The 22,621-nt window shown below is 39.9% G+C and overlaps 1 protein-coding gene across 2 annotated transcripts in view; it reads right to left on the bottom strand.

Moving 5' to 3' along the window:
- The window catches only part of SLC12A5 (solute carrier family 12 member 5), a 140,644-nt gene that overhangs the window by 17,045 nt on the left and 100,978 nt on the right, over nucleotides 1-22,621 (bottom strand). For both annotated transcript variants that reach the window (XM_077459239.1, XM_077459240.1), the window contains exons 10-22: nucleotides 22,250-22,348; nucleotides 21,054-21,111; nucleotides 20,134-20,308; nucleotides 16,221-16,339; nucleotides 15,984-16,082; nucleotides 15,640-15,759; nucleotides 14,112-14,216; nucleotides 13,831-13,999; nucleotides 13,142-13,337; nucleotides 12,883-13,052; nucleotides 9,050-9,181; nucleotides 6,764-6,871; nucleotides 781-903 (exon numbers count right to left, since the gene is read on the bottom strand). In XM_077459239.1, the coding sequence (XP_077315365.1) occupies nucleotides 781-903; nucleotides 6,764-6,871; nucleotides 9,050-9,181; nucleotides 12,883-13,052; nucleotides 13,142-13,337; nucleotides 13,831-13,999; nucleotides 14,112-14,216; nucleotides 15,640-15,759; nucleotides 15,984-16,082; nucleotides 16,221-16,339; nucleotides 20,134-20,308; nucleotides 21,054-21,111; nucleotides 22,250-22,348 (1,673 nt within the window). The remainder of the gene's footprint in view (nucleotides 1-780; nucleotides 904-6,763; nucleotides 6,872-9,049; nucleotides 9,182-12,882; nucleotides 13,053-13,141; nucleotides 13,338-13,830; nucleotides 14,000-14,111; nucleotides 14,217-15,639; nucleotides 15,760-15,983; nucleotides 16,083-16,220; nucleotides 16,340-20,133; nucleotides 20,309-21,053; nucleotides 21,112-22,249; nucleotides 22,349-22,621) is intronic.

Below are 22,621 nucleotides of genomic sequence, written 5' to 3'. Positions count from 1 at the left end.
CCACGAGTGTGTCGCAATTTTAAAGTGTGACATGTTAAGTATCTATTTGCTCGGCGTAATATCATCTTTCACATTATATTAAAAAATTGGGCTAGCTTTAGTGTTTTTTTTGTTTTGTTTTTAATTCATGAAACAGTTTTTTTTTTAAAAAAGCTGCGCAAATATACAAAAAGTTGCAACAGCGGCCATTTTATTCCCTAGAGTCTCTGTTAAAAAAAACATATGTAATGTTTGGGGATCCTAGTAATTTTCTAGAAAAAAATAATGATTTTTACAATGTAGGAGCGAAGTGCCAGAATTAGCCCAGATGGGAAGTGGATAAAGTATAACTAAACCCCAAGAGTCCTTACATGCGGTGGCTGCATTAGTTCTCTTTTTTTTTAAGCTAAGTACATTTTCAGCAAATACAGAAAACACATATTAATCTTGCCAGGCAGTGGCCTTCTCACTTCCTGTGAGCCGCACCAAAGAATATCTTTCTTCCTAGCTAACTTCTGTAAACCAATAAGCCAAGCCCCCCATGTATGGAGTTGAAGAGATTCAAACAGGTTTGTAATCCATATCAGGAGAGCAGCCTAGGGTAACAACCACGGTTGCCTCCATAGGTAAAGTGGAGCCACACAGGTCCACGAACTGTGTTATTTGCAGTATTACTGGGTAAAAATAAAGCAAAGGAAGCTTTAAGAAGCAAAAGAAAACAAATGCAGTCACCACACCAAGGACTAGTAAGCTGCATTTTTGGCTTTGAGTAAAGATATAATTAAATGATACCAGTGTTACCTCTTCCTCTGCCTTTTCTTCACAATCTCCCACTTGCTCCTCCGGGACACTTAAATGTAACCTGGAGTTTTGTGGGTTCTTCCTTCGGATTGATCCACGAGACTCATCAGTAATGCTCTGGATCTGTATAGGATAGATTGAAAGACATCTTTATTGAGAAACTGTCACTAACGTAAAAATTGCAGGTAAAAGGGCAGGAAATGTTAGTATTTAAAATGTGTTTTTTCTTTCCAAAAAACAATACACTTGCAGTGTGCCTATTGAACTTAAATAATTGAAATAAATAAATTTAACTACTAACACAGATGTAGTTCCTCCTCCCTCTCCTCTTATGGGATTGCCTAAATATTGTCTATGGTGGCCCAGCTCCTCCACCCTTCCCCTCCCTACATAACATTTTATGCGTAGGAGTGAGGGGGAATACTATATAATGTCACCTGAGTGACTGCTCTGAATCTTCTGGAGCTGCTGACATCACATTCAAGATGGTGGCGGTCAACACCAGTCTCAGGGCTTTTGGATGTCTACAAAGGGAGGCTTTTAGAGGTCAACATGCATAAAATACATTAAATGCACATATAATCTTACGGGAAGCCTGTTGCTGAAATGAATAGTCTGGCAACAGGGTCTTTTGTATATCTCATGCTCAATGGCAAATCCACAATTGAACAAGGACAGCACAAACAATATGCAAGTAGCTGTGCAGTTGTGGATTTGAAGAAATTCTCAGTCAAAAGGAATAAAAATGGGTACTCTTACCGGATATGGTGGACCCACTTACTGAACAGTAGTGGATCATTCGAGCTTATGTGGGCCAAGTGCCATTGGGTTAGGATTGGCAGAAAAACAATCACCGCAAACAGGATGGTTTCACTCCTTGGCCCACATAAGCTTGATTGATCCACTACAATTCAGTAAGTGGGCCCACCATATCCGGTAAGAGTACTCATCTTTATTCATTTTGACAGAGGATTTCTTCACATCCACAACTATACAGCTACTTGCATATAGTTTGTGCTGTCCTTGTTCAATTGAGGATTTGCCATTGAGCATGAGATGGACATATTTTTTGAATTTTCATTAATTAATTAGTTCACCTTCAGTGGACTTTTTATCAGTTCACTTATTTCATTTTAATGTTATATGTATTGGATATCACAGTTCATTGTTTTTACCTTTTTAGAGCTACACTATATGTTTATATTTTGTCTAGACTTTGTTTGTTTGAGTGTTAGCTGCTTTTGTTTTGACACTATTGTGGTTTAGCGCAGTAATTTCTCCAATTTTCTTGCACTTTTGTATATCTGGGCACTGTCATTCTATCATAACTAGGGATGCACCAATACAATTTTTTTAAGACCAAGTATGAGTACCAATACTTTTTTTCAAGCACACGCCGATACCAATTTTTAGTGTCATGTGACAGCTTCTCTCCAGAAGACCGGGTTCACATAAGTTCGGTCCAGTTTTGACAGCGGGATTTCAACCCCCTCTGGTGCGCCTTTGTTCCGTGGTTCAGGTGTGATTCAGGTGACCTGAATGTTGCTCAAAATCGTACCGGACTCTTTTTTTTTAAACGTGCTGCAGCCGGCCCACACATATGTGAACCAGCTCCATTGAAAATGCTCCATTGAAAATGCTGCAGGTTCACATTTTCGTGTGAATCTAGGTTTATGTGAATCTAGGTGAACTAGGTTTAGCATCGGAGCATTTGTGCGAGTACAAGTACTCGTGCAAATGCTGAGTATCAGCACCGACACCAATAACAATATCGATACCAATATCGGTATCAGTGAAAAGCTAATCATAACCCTTTCTAGTCTGAATATGTGGATGTCTACTGGCTCAAATTAGTAATTCTGGCATTTTTTAGAACAAATGGTATGTGAGAGTATTTTTGGGTTGATATGAGCTCCTAAGGGGAGCATGGTGTCACTGATTCTAACTATACGAAACAGAGGTTTGTTATGACAGTATGTTTCCCCCATTGGTGGTCATTAAAAAAAAAATAACCATGGTGGTCAAACCAAAGTCTACATTTATGCTATTAAAAAACAATAATAATAATAATCATCTTCCCAAATAATAAAAGCTACAAAATTGTGTGTTGTTAATAATAAACACTTCACAAAAAAAAAAAAAGTACAGGTTGGAAAAAATCCAGGTAGCATAGGGAATTGCTTGGTTTTTAGATTGACCAAAGGTTATTAATTCAAGCAGAGAAAAAAGATGAATAAAGCCCCATACACATGATCAGCAGAATTCCAGCCAGCAAAAGATTGAGAGTAGGTTCTTTATTTTTCGGTCGAAAAAAGTTTTGATCGGAAATTCTGATCATCTGTACAAATTCTGACGCGCAAGATTCCTACGTATGCTTGGAAACAATTCAACGCATGCTTGGAAGCATTGAACTTCATTTTCTCGGCTCGTCGTAGTGTTGTACGTCACCACGTCCTTGACAGTAGAAAGTTCAGAGAACTTTTGTGTGACCGTGTGTATGCAAGCCAAGCTTGAGAGGAATTCCGTCTGAAAAACCATCCAACCTTCCCAAGGACTCTGTGATGTCTGTTCCACTAAATATAAAGTGCTGCCAAACATTCATCCTGTTGGGGAAATGCTCACCACCCAGAGCCAGAAAATTGGTATAGTTTAGTATTTATTAGTAATCCAGTATAAGTGCCGGTTCACACTAGTGCGATGCGAGAACCCTGCGAATCAACTGTGGGTTCCCACATCGCACTCGACACGCACGGCAGTTCCACTGCCATATGCGAACTGCTGGGGAGTGTCATTATATGTTAACGACACCCCCATTTCAGCTTGCATATCGCACTGCGAACTGACAGTTCGGACATGAATCGGATCGCATATGTGTGAACACACATGCGATCCGATTCTGGTCCAAACAGAAAAAAAGGGTCCTGTGCGTGTTTGGACCCAATGCAGTGCGATATCAGCCATACTATCTGTATGGCTGACATCACACCCGCACAGATATCGCATGTAATGTGAACAGCAGTGTGCTGCGAATTACATGCAATGTCTGGCATCGCGCTAGTGTGAACCGGCACTAATAGTAATACAATGCGGGTGGAGCTCTATACAATGACACCACCCTGCTGGCTCTGTTTCTCCGAGTGGCAGCCATTGGAGTATGTTTTGGCCGCATTTGTTTGTCTATCATCCACATTGCTGTTTACATTGTTTTATTGATATACTGTATTACCAATAAATACAACACTATATACCAATTTTCTGGCTCTGTGTGGTGAGCATTTTTTCAACAGGATGGATGTTTGGCAGCACTTTATATTTAGTGGAACAGACATCACAGAGTGCCTGGGAAGGTGGATTATTACTACAGGCTAACTACTAATAACTATTATGCCGCGTACACACGATCAGACATTCCGACAATGAAATCTAGGGATTTATTTCCAACAGATGTTGGCTCAAACTTGTTTTGCGTACACACGGTCGCGCAAATGTTGTCAGAAATTCCGATCGCCAAGAACGCATTGAAGTAATACACGTTCGATGAGCCGAGAAAAATTAAGTTCAATAGCCAGTGCGGCTCTTCTGCTTGATTCCGAGCATGCGTGGAATTTTGTGCATCGGAATTTCCGACAACGGATTCTGCTGTCAGAAAATTTGAGAACCAGCTCTCAAATTTTTGTTGTCAGAAATTCCGACAAAAAATGTCCAATGCAGCCTACACACGGTGGGAATTTCCGACAACAAGCTCCTATCGAACATTTGTTGTCGGAATGTCCAGTCGTGTGTACTTGGCATTAGTCTTCTGGTGAGTGCAATGTGGTAGAGAATTTACACCAGCGGATGAATGGATGTAACACTTTTCCCTTCTTTCATACTGCACCAATGCACTTAGTAGTTGATACTTCCAGTTGTTAACCACATTTTGGGATTATTAAATTTTGACTATTAAGCACTATTTATGTGTTCTCTTGAGCACTTTCAGAGCTGAGTTATTGTTAAGTCATGATATGTTCTTGATTTATATCTTTTAGCGTATAGATGTGATATACTTTCAATATTTAGTTTGATACACATTTTTATGTGCACATTTTTTAATGAGGTATATTATATGTTTTTTAGCTCTGCGTTTTCTTTTTTGATTTCTTTTTTGATTGGGTGGTCATCTATTTAGTGCTAGCTGCTCTTTGTTTGTTTTTTGAGCACTCACTGTTTCTTATCTATAAAAGTCATTTTATTTATGCAAGACTGCAACATGATGGATTCTTTCTAGTTCGCTGTGGATATAGCTTTTCTACACATCGCCCCTTGCACTAGTTTATCAAATAATAATAACATTTACAGATACCCACTGATGTAACTTGGTTGACTTAAGCCTGGTACACACTAGTAGATTTTTCTTTGTTCAACCCAGCAGGTTGAATGTGAAGAGCTCACGAGCAGCCGCTGTGCTAACAATCTGATGCCAGTACAGCGATCTCCACCGCTAAGCTATTGTGATGTCCCTCCCCTCGCCGGAATACACCGGTCAGCGCTCTCAGCCATTGGCTGAGAGTGCTGTTCGGAAGATTTTTTCCCTTTGACAGAAACCGGCCAATGCCGTCCGATATTCAGCCCATGTGTACAGCACTTCAGCTGTGTCTAGTGGTCAGCAAAGTGAAAGCATCAACAGCTATGATCAAAAAAGTGATTTCGATTGCATTCTAAATCAGGAACTGTTTTGGCTTTCTTTTCACCTGAAAATGTTAAAATTATAATACATTTCATTAGTGGCAAAAGATAGTAATTATGCCTGGCAGCACTAGGGTCAACGGTTCAAATGCCAACCTTGGCACTACACGCCTGGATTTTGCATGTTCTCCCTGCGTCTGTGTGGGTTTCATCCGGGTACTCCGGTTTCCTCCCACATCTCAAAAGATATGCTGGTAGGCAGTGCTGGTAGGCAAACTGGCCCTAGAATGTGTATGTATGAATGTGAGTTGAGCCTAGTACACATGGGCCAAATTTCGGACAACATTGGGCGGTTCAATAAAAACTGGCTGCTGTTTGTTTGGTAGCTGGTCTGACAGAAGCCATCCGCTTGGCCAGCTTCTGTCGGACGAGCATGCTCGAAAACCAGCGATTGATGGCTGAGAGCGCTGACCGAAGTGTTCTGGCAAGGAGCCATCCCACTGTCAGACACACTAGTGAGATTGCTGTACTAATGTGGGATCATTAGTACAGCAGCTTTATCTTTTATAAAATAAAGAAATGGTCGCACTCTGAATATCCAAAAAGCTTGCTTGATGTACCTTTATTGTCACAAGTGTATCAGACAAACAGGACAAGCAGTTGACATGCTTTGCAAGCAATAGCTTGCTTATTCGGTGCAAGCAAGTTATTGCTTGCAAAGCATGTCAACTGCTTGTCCTGTGTTTGTCTGATACACTTGTGACAATAAAGATACATCAAGCAAGCTTTTTGGATATTCAGAGTGCGACCATTTCTTTATTTTATTCGCATTGGACGGTGGTGAGCCGGGGTCTGCACCTGTCATCCATCTGCACCTGAAGATTTGCCTGGAGCGGTGTGTGCTTTTCTTTTGTTTCTGCTGTCAGTTTTTTTTAGTTTTTGAACAAAAATAAACCCTGATAGTGTGTACTAGGCCTTAGGGGCCTTACATTGTAATCTCCTTGAGGGCAGGGACTGGGGTGAATGTACATTATTATTATTATTATTATTATTATTATTACACAGGGTTTATATAGCGCCAACAGTTTTCACAGCGCTTTACAAAATGGGGGTAAACAGTACAGTTACAATACAATTCAATACAGGAGGGATCAAAGGGCCCTGCTCAGTAAAGCTTACCGTCTAGAATGTATAATATATTTATATGTAAATTGATTTGTAAATTGTTGGTGCTATGTAAGTACTAAAGTGTAATACAATTATTTACAATTAATTACTAAGTGTAATAAATAAATGTATTCTGTAATTAACACGTTACCTCTCTCTCCCGTTCTGTTTTGGTAAGGTGCATTTGCTTCAAGATTTGTGATCGTTGTTCCATCACGAGAGTCTTCTCATATGTGTATGCAGAAATATCGCTGTCATGCTAAAAAAAAAAAAACAAGATATATACATGCATGTTAAACAGAGTCTACAAATGTGACATGTCCAAGAACATTACATGGAGGGCGGGGGGAGAGGTGAATTTCCTTCTGGCATTGCGGAGACCCGGGAGGAAGTGGGAGCTAGGTGCCTGTAAAAACAGGGTACCCGCAATAAATTGTGTCTACCAACGATGCATAGACAAAAAGTCAGTTTGTCTCGAACACGATGACGTACAATGGGACTAGAAAAGGAAGTACAATAGCCAGTAGCCAATAGCTGCCCTTGCATCGTATTTGGTCCGTCTGACCAGCATACAGACAAATGGTTTTCCTGATAGGAATTGATTCCGTTGGAAAGATTTAAAACATGTTTTATTTCTAGGCCCATCAGAATTTTTGAAGAAAAAAGTCAGATGAAGCCCACACACGACCTTTTCGGACCTTTTCTGCCGGAAAGTGCAGTCGTGTGTACGTGGCATAAGTGTCAGCTTGCTGCTGCTTTTAGGTAAACCTGCCAGAGATATCAGTTTGGCAAATCTAACTATACTGCCAATATACAAAACTCCTTTTTTTTAATAATCCTAATTTCTATGTGCCCAGAATGCCCCTAGAATCCATAGATCCAGCTTGTAACTAAGCGCAATTTCTGCCTATTAAGTCCACTTTGAGAGTCTCTACAGTTGTGTGATGCTCTGGCATTGGATCGTTCAAAGGTAAGGGTGTGGCTTCAAGTTGGAACAAGAGTTGTGGCCAACGGTATACTGTGCAACTGGGATCATGAGAACACTAAATTGGTGAGAGAATTATCAAAAGTATTAGCCTATACTGACACTTCTGCTCAGTTAGTAAAACTCAAAATTGGAGTTACACTCTTAAATTGGAGTTACACCTAATCGGTAGCTACAAATACGGACACTTACCTGTCCAGGGCACCCACGATGTCCTCACCCGAAGCCAACCCGTGCCCTCGGCTCTGGGTAGAGGTGCCGTCATTGCTAGTAAGGGAATCAGGAAGTGAAGCCTTGCGGCTTCACAGCCCGTTCCCTACTGCGCATGTGCAAGTCACGCTGTGCGTCCTGAGTGGTCCTTGCTGACTTCTGGGACCTGTGTGTCTCCTAGAAGAGAGCAGGGGGGAGGGGCCAGACATGGCGTAGATCGCTGTGGATACTACGGCGATCTTTTACCAGTGGGAGCTAATACCTGGATTAGACAGGTATCTGCTCGGCCCTCCCCCCTGAAAGGTGCCTAATGTGATACCGGAGGGGGGGAGGAATCCGGACAGTAAAAGTTCAATTTTTGGGTGGAACTCCACTTTAAAATGCATTACTACATGCACATCATATTTATATTTTTAATGTAAATTTTAAAAAAAAGACAAGACACATTAGTGGCATGCAATAAAAAAAATAAATATGGTATTGCTTGTTCTTTCTATGGCCACAAAATTAGTTATGATACAAAAATAGTGAGGGTTCTTGTTTTTGTGCCATGCCAAGCTGGTAAACTGTCACTTTTGGAAATATTTTTATTTTTTTTAATGTCCCTTGAAAGCACCCTTGTATTCTACAGCAGGAAATATCATGGGTGTGAATTTTCCCTTACTTTGTATTCTGCTTAAAGCTCAACTTTATAAAAGACACGCATTTTTGCAGCCTGTAATCATTAATAAATCAGTAAATGTATTTTTTTAATTGAAGATAGTGTAAGTACCCAAATTCTATAATATTAGCTTCTTAAAATCCCCTGTACAGCCGCATTTAGACGGGGACAGAGAAGAGCAGGAGTAGGTGCCAATCAGGTTTGCTGTATACAAAAGACAATGACACGGAACATGGTGATTGGAGGAATGAGCAGAAGGGTGCCTTTACCAGTCTTCTGCTGTTCTATCTCTGTCCAATCAACAAACTGGGGAAGGAGAGATGTTATACTATATTGCCAACAAAAGTGGTGGCATCTACCTGGCTGTGTTTTTTGGTAGGGCTGTAGATAAATGCCAGGACTAGATGGACATAAATACAGGTAAAGCAACTCACTTATATACAGTATAAGTATGTGTTTGCCTAGTGTCCAGCTTTAATAGTCTAAAGCTTGAGTTATGCTATACATATCTAAATCAACATGGCCAGCTTTTGGCATCAAGTATATTTTAGATCTGAGCACAAGAAAAGAGTAAGAATCACCATTTCCACCACTTCCACTTCCGCAGTAATTCTCAGATGATACAAGAAGGTTGTCAGATCTTTCTTCATCTGGATACTATTATCATCCATTTGAGCCACGGTGAAGATCCTCATCGTACATCTCTTCCAGACCTTTGTGGAGAGGGCACATATAATGGTTCACTTGAAGCAAGATTATAGTCTTTTCATTGGTAGCTCTGGGTTATTGTGTTAACAAGTATAATGGCTGAATTACGTTTACATTAAATTGCACTCCAGTAATTGTAAGTGAAATGAAAGAGCATAATGAAATAGAATCATGCCTGATTTTTCTCAGCTAACCCACAGTTGTCATTAAGAAAGTGCCAGCAATTATTTATATAACAGAAAATGAGATAATGATCACTATACATACAGCCTGTGTAAGAGGTAACTAATGCTGTCCCATTTTCTTTAAAAGGCCCAAGACAGCGAATTGCTTCTTTTGTTATATCATGTTACCACTTTGTTTTGTACATTTACATATAATCCTAAAGGACAGCTAGCTGGCCTTTTAAAAAGAGTTTCTTTATTAAGATAAAACTCACATTGGTCCGAAATACGCTCTGACTTCGAGAGCACACGTGGCATGACATGTCAAGAGCAATGGTCCCCTATGAGAGGTGTCTTAACTGGTCCGACTTGTGTTGGTCCAACATTGATAAATGTCCCTGCACTACTTTGATTCGACTTGGGTATGATTTCAGCCCATTGATTTGAATGTAAGTCACATCCAAGTCAGATCATCATCTTAACTCATCTTACTTGTGGCATGTGACTTGTCTTCTGAGGATCTTGAAGGGGAATCTCATGCCCCCCCCAAGGCCATACCAAACTCTTTACTCTGGTATGGATTTCGAAGCGAAACCCCAAGCCAAAAAAATAAGCTGACACAACGGCGGGAGCCAGCGTCGGAGGAGGATTGTTTTTTTTTTTTCTTTTTAGCAGGTCGGTGGTGGCAGAAGACATCACCGGAGGGAGCCCAGAGGAAGAAAACAGTGCTGGCGGAACCGGAGAAGAAGACATGTTGGAGCTACAACAGGGGACATTCTTTATTTTTAAAGGACTTATCAAAAACCATCTCTTGTTTTTTTTGTAACACTACACTTCTTTTTTTTTGGTGAATGGTTACCTCATACTCATTCACATAGGGGGTGGCTGGGAACCCTTGTTAAATTGGACTTCCAGATTCCGATAAGCTCCCTGCCTGCAGACCCTCACAACCACCGCCCAGGGTTGTTGTGAAGAGGTCCTTGTCCCCATCAACAGGTGGACAAGGTGCTTCGGGGTGGAGGGCACAGAGCCCCCCACCCCAAAGCACCCACCCCCCCATGTTGAAGGCATGTGGCCTGGCATGGTCCAGGAAGGGGGGCACTGGCTCGTCCCTGACCTGCCGGGCTGCATGCTCGGATAAGGGTCCGGTATAGATTTTGGGGGGACCTCCCACCATTTAAAAAAAATTTTTTAGCGTCGGGTTCCCCTTCAAGATTCATGCCAGTCTCAAAGGGCCTGGTATGTATCTGGGGGCGACCCCACACCGTTTTTTTCTTTTTATATTTGCCGTGAGGTTTCCTCCATACCAGAAGCAAAGGAATTGTTTTGATTGCTCAAAGGACAAGTCGCAATCATTTCAAAGTGGGATCCCGTTTATTGAAGTCACATGGAAGTCTGACAAGAAGTTGCAGGGCAAGGTCAGATCAAAAGTCGTGCGGCTTCTGTGACGGAAGAGTGTGAACCCGGCCTTAGTCATCCCTGTGGTTGGTTGTTTCATTAAAGCATATCTAAACCCAAAAACTAAAAATGTATAAATAATCATTTTTCTGTTTTCAGGCTTTTTTTAATTTTTGCTTTATTTTCATCTGCTGATCCTCTGTCCTAGACTGAAAACTTTCACTTATCGTACTGTTGCAAGTGGTGAGTCAGCTATATTTGAGCATATGGTTGTGTCACATCCAATATTATAGAAAAGAACAAAATACCCTTATGGTGGACTTTAAAGGCACCAAAATTATTAAAGAAAATTAAAATAAAGAAAATTAATCTAGTATGAAAAATATTTATTTAATATGATGACAGCACTGTAAATCCAGTTCTATTACATCTTTTATGTGTGTTTTTTATACATGTTTTGTACTTATCATATTGAATAAATATTTTTCATACTAGATTAATTTTGTTTAATAATTTCTGTGCCTTTAAAGTCCACCATAAGGGGATTTTGTTCTTTACTTATCGTACTGTAAGCTATGGATGAACAGCATTATTACCCTAGGCTGCTCTCCTGCTTGGCTACAAGCACCTCTCCTCTTCTCAGTTACATATGGAAGTGATGTTTTGTAGGGTAAGATAGCTGGCAGGGCTGATAACATTGTTTAAGATTTCAGCTCAGTGCACATGATTTTTGGCAAGATCAAATGGTATTTTCTGTACTTGAAAAAATGTACTTAGCCTAATAAACACTAATGCAGCTACCAAAGGATTGCAATATATTACATTTTTGTGTTGGGTTGAAGCTGAGTGTCAGTATAATATGACCAGGAAGAGGACAGATGACTCACGTTTAATCCAGCCTCAGTTCAGGCTCCTTATATCATCCTGGGTTTTGTTGTCCTTTTTTATCTTTATGTTTAATATGGACCATTTTTCAATTAATTTATTGTGCTGAAGAAGGTGGGAGTCCTTTCCCTCAAAACAAGATGTCTATAGCTGACATTCTTGTTCAATAAATATTTTAAATGCTAAGTTCACCTTTGGAACATGTTACATGTTTAGCCATATTTAGCGTGTAACATTTAACATGTTCCAGTACCTGCCCCACTCACCCCTTACCCTATTATAAAGATGGCGGAGGATCTTCTCCTCCACAGCCTCTGTTACATTTTTAAATTGGTGCAGCTCTGAGGTGCTCTGCCTGCACAGCTGCGTTATTCATTCACTGGTATCTGTGAATGAGTAAACAACAAGTCTCTTCTGCCACCACAGCAGACAACTTGTGATTCTCAATGAATGAAGAGGGTGCTGATGTGTACACTTTCTCCAGCTTTCTAATAGAAATTCCATAGAGAGGTATGGAAAAAAACCTGGAGGAAATGTCTGCGGGAGCCTGATATTGCACCCACGTTCCACTGATTGCAGATGCAATGCTCTACAGGCTTCTGTAGGAACAACATAATAAATGCACATTTTTTTTCTGCAAAAATATGTGAGTTAATATTTTTTTTCCAGAAAGGTGAACTTATCCTTTAAATGAATCAACCTTCTATCCGGTACTTGTTTTTCATCCCTCCTTTTTTTCAATATATTGGCTGTAACCCTTGTTGCCCATTCTTAGCCCACCTTACCGCATGTGCTCTCCATACTTTGTCATCCCATTGCTAGTGCCATGCAACAGTCAGCAGAAGCTTGCTGACTCAATACATGTTGAAAGTGATGCAGAGGAGTTTCTGTGACCTGTCACTTTCAACCTGCATGCAGACTATTCCTTTTTGACTCATGTGGAAACCATGTAATGTACAAAGAGGACAAAAATGCCCTTATTGTTAACAATGGGGACCATATTGGGATGGACCATATCTTGTTTGGTCATGCCAGGCTGCCAGCAACAAACCAGGATTCAGCAGCTGAATCTTGGATGTGTGTAAAGAAGTCAACACACATTTATTTCAGCCAGTTCATTAAAAGTAGCCTACCGTAGAGATAAATTGTTGTTAGTAGAGAAAAAATGGACTTGCCATTCCCTCCATATCAAAGGACCCTATAGCTAATAATTATTATTAATATGATGGCCACTATTACATACATCTACTGATAATTACCTTATGGTGACGTAAGAGGAATGGCAACAGCATTAGCATACCACCATCATGAACAACCCACCAAACATCGATATTGCCCTCAGAAAATCTCTCTGGATTTGCAGGAAACATGCTAACATTTTTGGCAACGATCAGAGCCAGGTGAGCTGCAGTTGTTTCCCTTACAAGCTCTGCAACAAAGGAAAAGGAACAGAGGAAGGTATTGGCAGCAACTCCAAATTTAAATAAATTGTAATGCATAAAAGATACAATTCTATACCAATAAAGTCCCTCCAGGTTTGGTGATCTTCTTTTTGCCTCCAATTCCGTGGCCATCCCACAAGGACAGTGTTATGCTGTAGTCCTCCAAGTCCACTGGACTGAATCAGATGGGAAATACCATCCCGAATGTTTGAAGAAGTGACTACTTGACAAAATCCCTTTACCTTCTCAGCTTCCATAATACGCCGGATAGACTGGTTTGATAAACAGTGACATGGAAAATTAGAAAAATGCCTTAAAACCCAACCCCAGACAAAACATATATTTGTTTAAAGCATTACAATGGTTTTTCCGCTTTTATTGCTGTCTTCCCCCTGTTTGGGAGAACTCTTCTTACTTTATGTCTATCTAACCGATAAAGCATGAAATGAAAAAAATCTTCGAAAATTCCTATTTGGTGCATGTTAGATATGATAGGCATTGAAGGAATATCTCCCTAACTGGCATAAGAAAAACATATTTTTGAACAGATTTAAGTTTTGAACTTTCCTCAAACTTCCTGCCCAGGGCACAGGTATCTGACAGATCAGAAAGGGAAGAGAGATTTCCTCAGTTGGGACACAGCACAGACAGTATTTAATACCCTTTTGAAGTTTTAACCCTTTACAAACCTATCCATAACAAACTGGAGTTGGGCTTTAAACAATCCATCCAAGTATATATAGTGTAACATAAAATTAATCTTACTTCTTCCGCACGCTGAGCCTGTGGATGATTCTCCAAATAGGTTCCTTCTAACACTGAGCCAACAATAGTCAGACCTTTGCCTGCTTTCAGCTGAGAGGTCAAGGAAAGAAGCTGAGGGTGAACGACATTTTGATCCTGATCCACACGGACCAGAACAAGCAGCTGAGGTCTACAAAGAGCAAAGTCAACTATTAAAATTTCATCCCAAGTGACTTTTTATCTTTTTTTTCGTAGGATTATTTACAGAAAAACATCAAAGTAGGTAGGCTGCCTATACATACCTCCAATTTTTGGTGTGTGGGGGACCCTCTTCCAACCTTAGAAGAGCATATCGAGCAGCACTAAGTGACACTCCACGAATTCCATCTCCCCACTCTTTTTCAGCCCTGCACACACAAATATCATGTAAAAATCTTTGCCTACCTCTACTAAAGATAAATAATAGTTCACCATTAAACAAGGAGATGGATACACTTTGTGGGCTCCTTTTAAAGGGAACATGAATGGAAGTTATCCTAAAAAGAACTCATTGTACTCAACCTGGCGGGACCCGATATCTGTGTGCAATAAGCGGTGCTGCAGTAAAGGCTCTCGTAAGCCTCATGTATCCATCTGAAGTTTAAATACCGCCACTTGTCCTGGGCTTGTAAATCTTCTTATTAAACTGCTAGGTAAACGTCACAGATGCACCAGCGCTACTGCACTAGCACTGTTGCATCTGTGCCTTTTGTCTGAGAGTTTAATAAAGAAGATTTACAAGCCCAGGACGAGTCCCGGTATTTAGTCTTTAGATAAATGGTAATTAGGTGGATATGTTGGAAGGCTTTACTTAATTCTTCTAAAGTGCACCATTCTTGGAATATTGGTCCTCAGAGTCAGATGGTATATTCCAAATTTTACCATCTTTAAAGGGTAACTAGATAAAAAAATATAGGAAATATTAAAAGAAAATAGCATATACGATTGCAACGCAAACCATATTGTAATTGAATGTTATTAAAACGTTGCTTTCCTTTTCAATCTGCAGTGTTGTAATTTTCTGTAAATTTGAATGCAATATGGCAACCTGGAGGTATCCTCTACACGGTTGGTGTAGGTAATGCCCCCCAGAGATGTAATTTCCTGTTAATGTGATTGGCTGACTTTTAAGTCTTAAGCATCCTCTGCAAGTTATGCAGGCACTGTAACTTTCCTCATTAGAGTCCTGAGAGTGCATCAGCTGATCAATAAGGAAAAATTCACTCCTATTCAGAATCAGTATCCAAAGGACAGAGAAGAACAAGCAGCTATTCCTTCAGTGGAGAAACAAGTAGGAACGAAGTTTGCAATGTACATTGATCACCCAGAGGAGATTTTTCTTTCTCAACAGAAGTGAAGTTACTTTTTATTCAGATCTAAAATATCTTTGAAGTGCCAAAATTGCTGCAACCATTATGATGAATTTGTCAAAAATGTATGCAAACTGTCTAACAACAAGCATGCATTCGGCTAATGCAAAAAAAAATAAAAAAATTGAATAAACCTGTACATAAGTAAATCAACTGTTTTTTTTTTCTGGGTAGAAATCTAATCGTGACAAATTTTGTCATCTTTTCCCAGTGGTTAAATATGCTTTAATTGTAAGCTATTTTGCATAACTCATTATAATCAAAAGGAAAAACTGCACATAAATGATGTCTTCACATGTAAAACTTTAATTGGCAGAGCTGTAGCATGCAGTCCCCAGAATCACCCCTCTTTGCATTAGTGCTGCAAAGTTACCATTATATGTGTACTGTATGTGTGCAATCACATACAAAAATTACTCACCCTCTGTACTCAATGTACTTGTAGATTAGACCAGCGATCAACATAGCTACAAGAGCATAATACCAAGAGCAGATAAACATGAGAGAAAGGCAAAGACTCATACCAAGGAAAGACAGGGCCCTGTAAGAGAGAGAGGCATAGAAAGCATTTCAGGAACTTGGTCCAAAGAACAAGAGAACATCTTTAATTCTACAAATGTGAGAAACAAAATATTTGAAGTAAGCACGCTGGCTTCAGTTATCTATTTATATGGACAGCTGGGTGTGGAAGTCTCTAATTTAAGGCTTATATCAAATAAAAAAAAAACTATCTATTCTTGTTCAGTACAGTTGGCCTTCACTCACCAGTGATAATATTTGAAGCGAGGCCTCCAATTCGGAGTCCTGAGCAATGTCTGAAGTGCACAGGCCAAGTTAACAAACATGTAACACATCAAGAAAAACCTGTAGTTATAGGAAAGAAGAAAAAGAGACAGAAGCTAGAAAATTAGAGGAAAGGAGATGTTAAAGAAGAATCCAAGAGTTAGTATGGAAAAAAAAGGAACCACGCTAACACTCAGACCAAAGATACAGATAACATACATGGAAAGAATAGGTGCAACTTCATCCAGTGATGCAATGAGGATGCCAATTTCACAGATACAAGCCGTCAGTAAGAGGGCCCACGTAGGTTCTCCATTAGCCTTGCCATGGCCAAACACCTGTGTAAATATAGAAAGGTGAATGTATTTTTCTTATATTAATGTTTATAATGGAATAAAGCACATTAATATTCCAATAGATAAGGGATCAATTTATAGAAGTTTTTAAACAACTTCAACTTAAGACTCACCAATTTCCTAATGGAATTCAATTGTAAAGATGGTGGATCCTCACTAAAAACATTTATAAGATGACCTCTAAATATGTCACACTATGGATGTATCTCATATGCATCCAAACCATTCCAAATCTTTTTTTTTTTTAATTATCATGAACATTTGTGCTTAATGGATTACTTTTTTTTTTTTTTTTAACTAAAGATTAACTCTTAGGAAAACAGCTAATAACTGGTGTGATTGGAGATAGTTCCATATCTCAAAACATACACTGTAGGCTTAGACCATAGAGGAGCAGAATCCCACACACAACTCTCATAGGTTCAAGTTTAACAGTCTTGATGTAGAAGCTGCCCATAACAGGGCAGCTTCTACAAAAAAGCCCTATATCTAATAGTGGCGGTAGACAAAATGGTAACAATTAGAAACAAGGCACTTCAACCAGAGTAATTTATGAAAGGGAAAATGGGAGAATAGGTGAGATACATTGTTCATCTGTAGCCCACAGTTTGTGTCCTTCCTTATAATAACAATCCAGGATATGGATGAGGAGTAGACTGGCCTTGTGATACAGTTTAAAGTTTGGAAAACCTCTACCTCCATCCCTCTTACATCTAATTAAAATGTCATATCTTAGCCTAGGACAATGTTTAGCCAAGAAGAACTGGGAATATTGGTACAGTTTGAAACAAATCCAGGAGTCTCAGAAGTATCTCCGTTTTGGTAACAATCATTCTCCCAAACCAGGAATGAAAAAGCCAAGTATGAAAACCAAGGGTATCAAGTTTTTTATAGCATTGGAGAACTACAGCGTAAGTATTGGCAGGATCAGCTGGGATATACTGTATAACCCCAGATATTTAAAGGTTTTGTTTGTCATAGCAAATTTTATTTACTTTGTAAAGAACATTTCTTGACTTTTGCTAGGGAGAAATATAAGGCCTCAGATTTAGAATAGTTAACTTTAAATATATTGATCATGACAAACTCCTCATCTTAATAGCATTAAATAATTTTAATATTATCTTTGCTTAAATCCAGTAAGTGTTATTTAAAATAATTCTACAAGTTTTAAATTGAAATATTTTGCAGTCCTACTTCTTACATCTGTAGGAAATTTGTTTTAAATACTGTTACTTTGAAGCATTTACATTATGAGGAGATTAGGAGAATATAATGTATCAATTTATTAGGAGCCAAGTAAAGAAAGACTAAAACACCATAACTTAAAGTGGAAGATAGAAAATTACATATATGGTACGGGCTTTCAGCAGCATTAAAACAGCAGTAAAAATATCCTTCAAACAGCTTCAGATAGCTCATCCATCTACTAGTTCATCTAGCTCTACCCTCCACAGGCTGACAAGGGTGCTATCCAAGCTTTGCTATGTTTCTCCTGCTCCTTTTCCTAAAGCTTAGTAAACATGGGCTGAATGTCAGGCGACATTGGCCGGTATAATGAAAACCGTCTGACATTCGGCCCATGTGTATGACAGCTGGTCCAACAGAAGCGGGCTGTTCGGCCAGCTGCTGTCAGACGAGCATGCTGGAAAACAAGAAGCCGACCGACTCTCGATCAGCCAGACCAGAGTGTTCTGGCGGGGGGGGGGGGGCGCCCCCTGTCAGGACACAACAGCTCAGTGGGGGAGATCACTGTACTAGCATCTTCAGCTTTAAAGAGGAAGTAAACCCTGATGGGTTTACTTCCTCTTTGATTCCCTGCAAAGGTAAAGCATAATGAACTACTATGCATCGCATAGTAGTCCATTATGTGTCACTTACCTGACACAGGAGCCAGCGAAGTCACCGCTGTCCCCTTGTGTACGGAGCCTCCATCTTCTTGGTGGGTCTCGCTTCTCCGGCGCTGTCATTCGATGGAGCCGCAATGGCGTCACTCCTGCGCATGCGCACGGGAGCCACCACTCACGGCATATCACCGTTAACAGCCGCGCGCTCAGTGCACCTGCGCGCACATGCGCCGTAGACAGCGGTGCCTGTCGTTTGGCAAATATCTCCTAAACCGTGTAGGTTTAGGAGATATTTCTTGGACCTACAGGTAAGCCTTAATCTAGGCTTACCTGTAGGTCAAAGTGGTTTGTAAGGGTTTACAACCACTTTAAACGTCTTTTTTCCTGTATGGTCCACGCTCCACACCTCTTTCCAGTGCTCCTCCAGACTTGAGATATCAAATATAGGCTAGAAAGATCTCTATAGTGTAGTAGTTTAAATTAGATGTATTTTATTTTAAAAGGTAGCGGTTGACATCCAAAATGGCAAAAAAAAGCCAGCAGTAGGCAAAAAAAAATGCAAAAAACAGCAGCGTGCATAAAATTCTATCCTAGCACTGGAGAAAGGTTGCTGTGGAGCGTGGACTATACTAGAAAAAAGCTGTTTAAAGCTGCAGCTGTTCCCTGCCCTGCTGGAATATCCATAACAGAGAGGAAGAAGGCACAGTTTGCCACGAGTGAGCGTTTTTGATGCATGACTAGACCCATTGGGGTCTATTTTGGAGGTGAGAGGCTAGAGCACACTGGGTGTGGATTGCTTAAAGGGATCTGTTATAAAGTTATCGTCACATTCAATCCCAGTTTTGCACTTGGACACTTTTTCCTCCACTCCCCTTCCTTTTTTGCACTAGTTTGCAGATTTAGTTCACAGATTCTGTATATTTTGAATTATCAATTTATTGCACATTTGCACTTGTGATTCTATATTAGCACCATTACATTTTATTGGCACTTTATATATGTTTATGTATATATATATAGCCCTTTATATTCTGTTGTTATTTCATTTGGCAATTTAAAGTGCACATATATATTAATGCTTCACTTAACTGCAATTTTAATTATCTGGTGTTGGTGACACCAAGTTCTGCAGTTGTATACACATTGGGGGTTATTTACGTAAGGCAAATCCACTTTGCACTGCAAGTGTACTTGAAAGTGCAGTCGCTCTAAATCTGAGGGGTAGATCTGAAATGAGATGAGGCCCTATTGATTTTATCATCCAATTATGTGCTAAAATGCTGTTTTTTATTTTCCTTGCATGTCCCCCTCGGATCTACAGCGACTTTACTTCCAAGGGCACTTGCAGTGCAAAGTGGATTTTTCTTTAGTAAATAACCCCGCACTTTTTTATAGATATTAATTGTCATACACTTTGAGTAGCGCACAAGTACCCCACTTTTTCATGTACTAACATCTGACCGAAGCTGTCAGTTTTTTTTTTTTTTTTTCAACCCAGCAAAACTAATGCTATGTACTAGGTTTAAGAAAGGAAGTGTGTTACTGACTGGGTCACCAGGTAAAAATAAAAGGCTTAAAAAGGAAAACTAATGCAACCACCACATCTTAAGACTAGTAAGCTGCAATGTATTAGGGGACATTTACTAAAACTGATGCACATAGAATCTAGTGCAGCTATGCATAGTAACCAGCTTCTTCAATTAGGCTTCAATAAAACCTAGAAGCTGATTGGCTACTATGTAGGGGCAGACTGACAACTCATGGGGCCCCCGGGCAATAGGAGATTATGGGGCCCCCGGGCAATAGGAGGTTATGGGGCCCCAAAGTATACGTAAAAACACACACACACAGTATACAATCACACAGTATACACAGACATGTTTTATTTTTTTCAACTTTTTGTACTCCTGTTGGACACCGGTGACTTACTCTCAGAAAAGGCACAATGCCATCTCGAGCTATGGCCTGCAAGAGTCTTGGTGCTCCTGTTAAGCTCTGTAAACCAGCTCCACATGTAGAAAAGAAAGACCCGATCACAATGACCCAAGGCGATGGCCAGGCCAGTGTTCCCACCACTAAATTCCCATTAACAGCTTCTCCAAACCTGCAAGAGAAAAGAGACTAACTTTTGCACGAGAAGATACACATTAAAGAACACAATTTTTCACTCATCAAATTATCTCTAGGAAAAGGAGCAGATCTTGTTTGAAAACAATTTCTGTGCTAAATAAAGGAGCATTTAAAACAATATCTGTTCAAAAAAGACATCACATCACACAAGAAAAGCAGAAAGTGGAAAAGAGTGTAAAAAAAAACCTACAAGGTGTTTGCAAATATCTAGAACAGCCTTTTTCAATCAGGGTGCCATGGCACCCTGGGGTGTCTTATGCGTTACTCAGGGGTGCCTTGGTAAAATGACTACAAAACTGCCCAAAAATTGTCCACCAACTAAAGAATGTATCAAGCCTGCCTTTTGCAAAAAGCCACAGATTTTTATTGTACAGCATTAAAGCCTTGGGTACTATGTGGGTCAGCTGCCGGCTGCAGTTAACAAAAAACATCCTTTACCCTGTCTGAGTCAAATCCACCTTCATTTGCGTGTTAAACGCTCCCCCTCCCTGGCACTGCAGCTCACTGTGGGAGGATTTAGCAATAGAGGCAGTGAGCAGAAGTAGGTGTGGCCAGATGTCTGATTGACAAGCTATAGGTTTGCGAATAAATTTTGACAATGATGTTAGCCACACCCCCTACAACATCTTCTATCCCAATTTCAGTGCAAACAGCCTACATCGACGTGGTAGATTCAGGAGAAGTGTGCACAAATCCCAAAATTTTTTTATAATACTCACTTGTCTTGTAAAACAACCCCTTCAATACATGCGCCAAACAGAACAACAGAGGTAATATCTGTACAGTTGTAAAGGAGACATTTCCATAATTTAAAATTTTGTTAGAAGAATACAATGTTGTATTTGAGGAGGTCCATCTGTAAAATCTATTTTGTGACAATGCAGACGAGAGAAAAGAAAGTTTAGGGGTATCTTTACAAATTAAATCTTAAAGCGTTACTAAAGGTTAATTTTTTTAATTAAAATAACAAACATGTTCAACTTACCTACTCTGTGTATTTGTATCCAAGATATCCAGGAAAGTCTACTGAATATACTTTTGTATATTTGATTTTCAATCAACTTATACTGTTCTATGTTGAATTAATGGACAGGATATAGCCACCAACAACTTGGTGGGAGTGTTTGGTCAGACGATGACATCCGTGTGAGAAGAAAAGTCTATATGCTACTGACTTTAAAAGGATGTACAGTTTTTGGCCATGGTAATGGTGTTCTACATGATTACATGACTTCAATGACTACCTTTGTATGTGGCAACACTTCAAAGTAACTGCTCTGTCGGGACAACGACGCACTAAAGCCACAGTGGCCGAATGTCGAACGGCATTGGCCCATTCAATAGGGACCGGCTGACATTCGGCCCATGTGTATGGCAGCCGATCCGACAGTTTGGCCAGCTTCTGTTGAAGGCTTATGATGGAAAATGGTCTGCCGACCGGCTCCGGCTCACCACTCTCACCCAATGCTAATAACTAACAATAATAAACTAGTGGTGTGTACTAGGCTTAGGGCTTGTTCACACAGGTGGCAGTAAACAAACAACTTACTTTCTGTACAAATTTTTTTTGGGCAAATTAACGTGTGTGTGCCTGATTTTTGATGTATAATTTTAAACTACATATATAGATAGAGACTAATAATTATATTCTACATTTTTAAGACCTTTGTCTTCTGACTCACAAATTCTCCTTCCTTTGTTTACTTTTTATAGATTTAAAGAAAACCTTTGGGAGGCATGGACACAAGTCATTGCTGATCTCTAAAGACTTGTAAAGCTCAAACTGACTTAGCATAAAAAGTACTAAAGAGCAAAAGTCCACCCCCTCCCCTCCCCCCCCCACCCTTGAATCTGGGGCCCCAGAAGTTGCCCTTATAATAATCAGCAACGGATGACCACCATCATGAAAGGATACACACAAAAGATGTGGTAGCAATAGCCATTATAGTTCCTATAGGGATTGATTTTTGGGCATCGCGGAGATCTCCGGACCTGTTTGATCCAGCCATAATCCCTGCAATGGAAAAGGAAAAATAAGAAAAGCAGATGCAACAATCACAAAAAATGTGACATTCAGAGAGGAGGCAGTGTATAAAATAACATGCATTTGGCATAATTTAGTCACACCCCGCTTTTCACACATTTACTCATTTTGCACCCCCAGTTGAGCCTTAATTTAGCCGAAGGTGGGAAGGTGTCTGTGCTTTGTTACGAAGCCCGCTTGCCTTCCTTCGGCTACATTAAGTAGTTCACAGCCATGTAGAAGGAGATGTTTTTTGTGGGTGAA

Source organism: Lithobates pipiens, unplaced genomic scaffold (assembly GCF_037356315.1).
Source record: "Lithobates pipiens isolate NorthernLeopardFrog02 unplaced genomic scaffold, aLitPip1_a1.2 Scaffold_28, whole genome shotgun sequence".
Taxonomy (NCBI): Eukaryota; Metazoa; Chordata; class Amphibia; order Anura; family Ranidae; genus Lithobates; species Lithobates pipiens.
The sequence above is the reverse complement of the archived record's forward strand: the minus strand, read 5'-3'. Positions and strand labels throughout refer to the sequence as shown.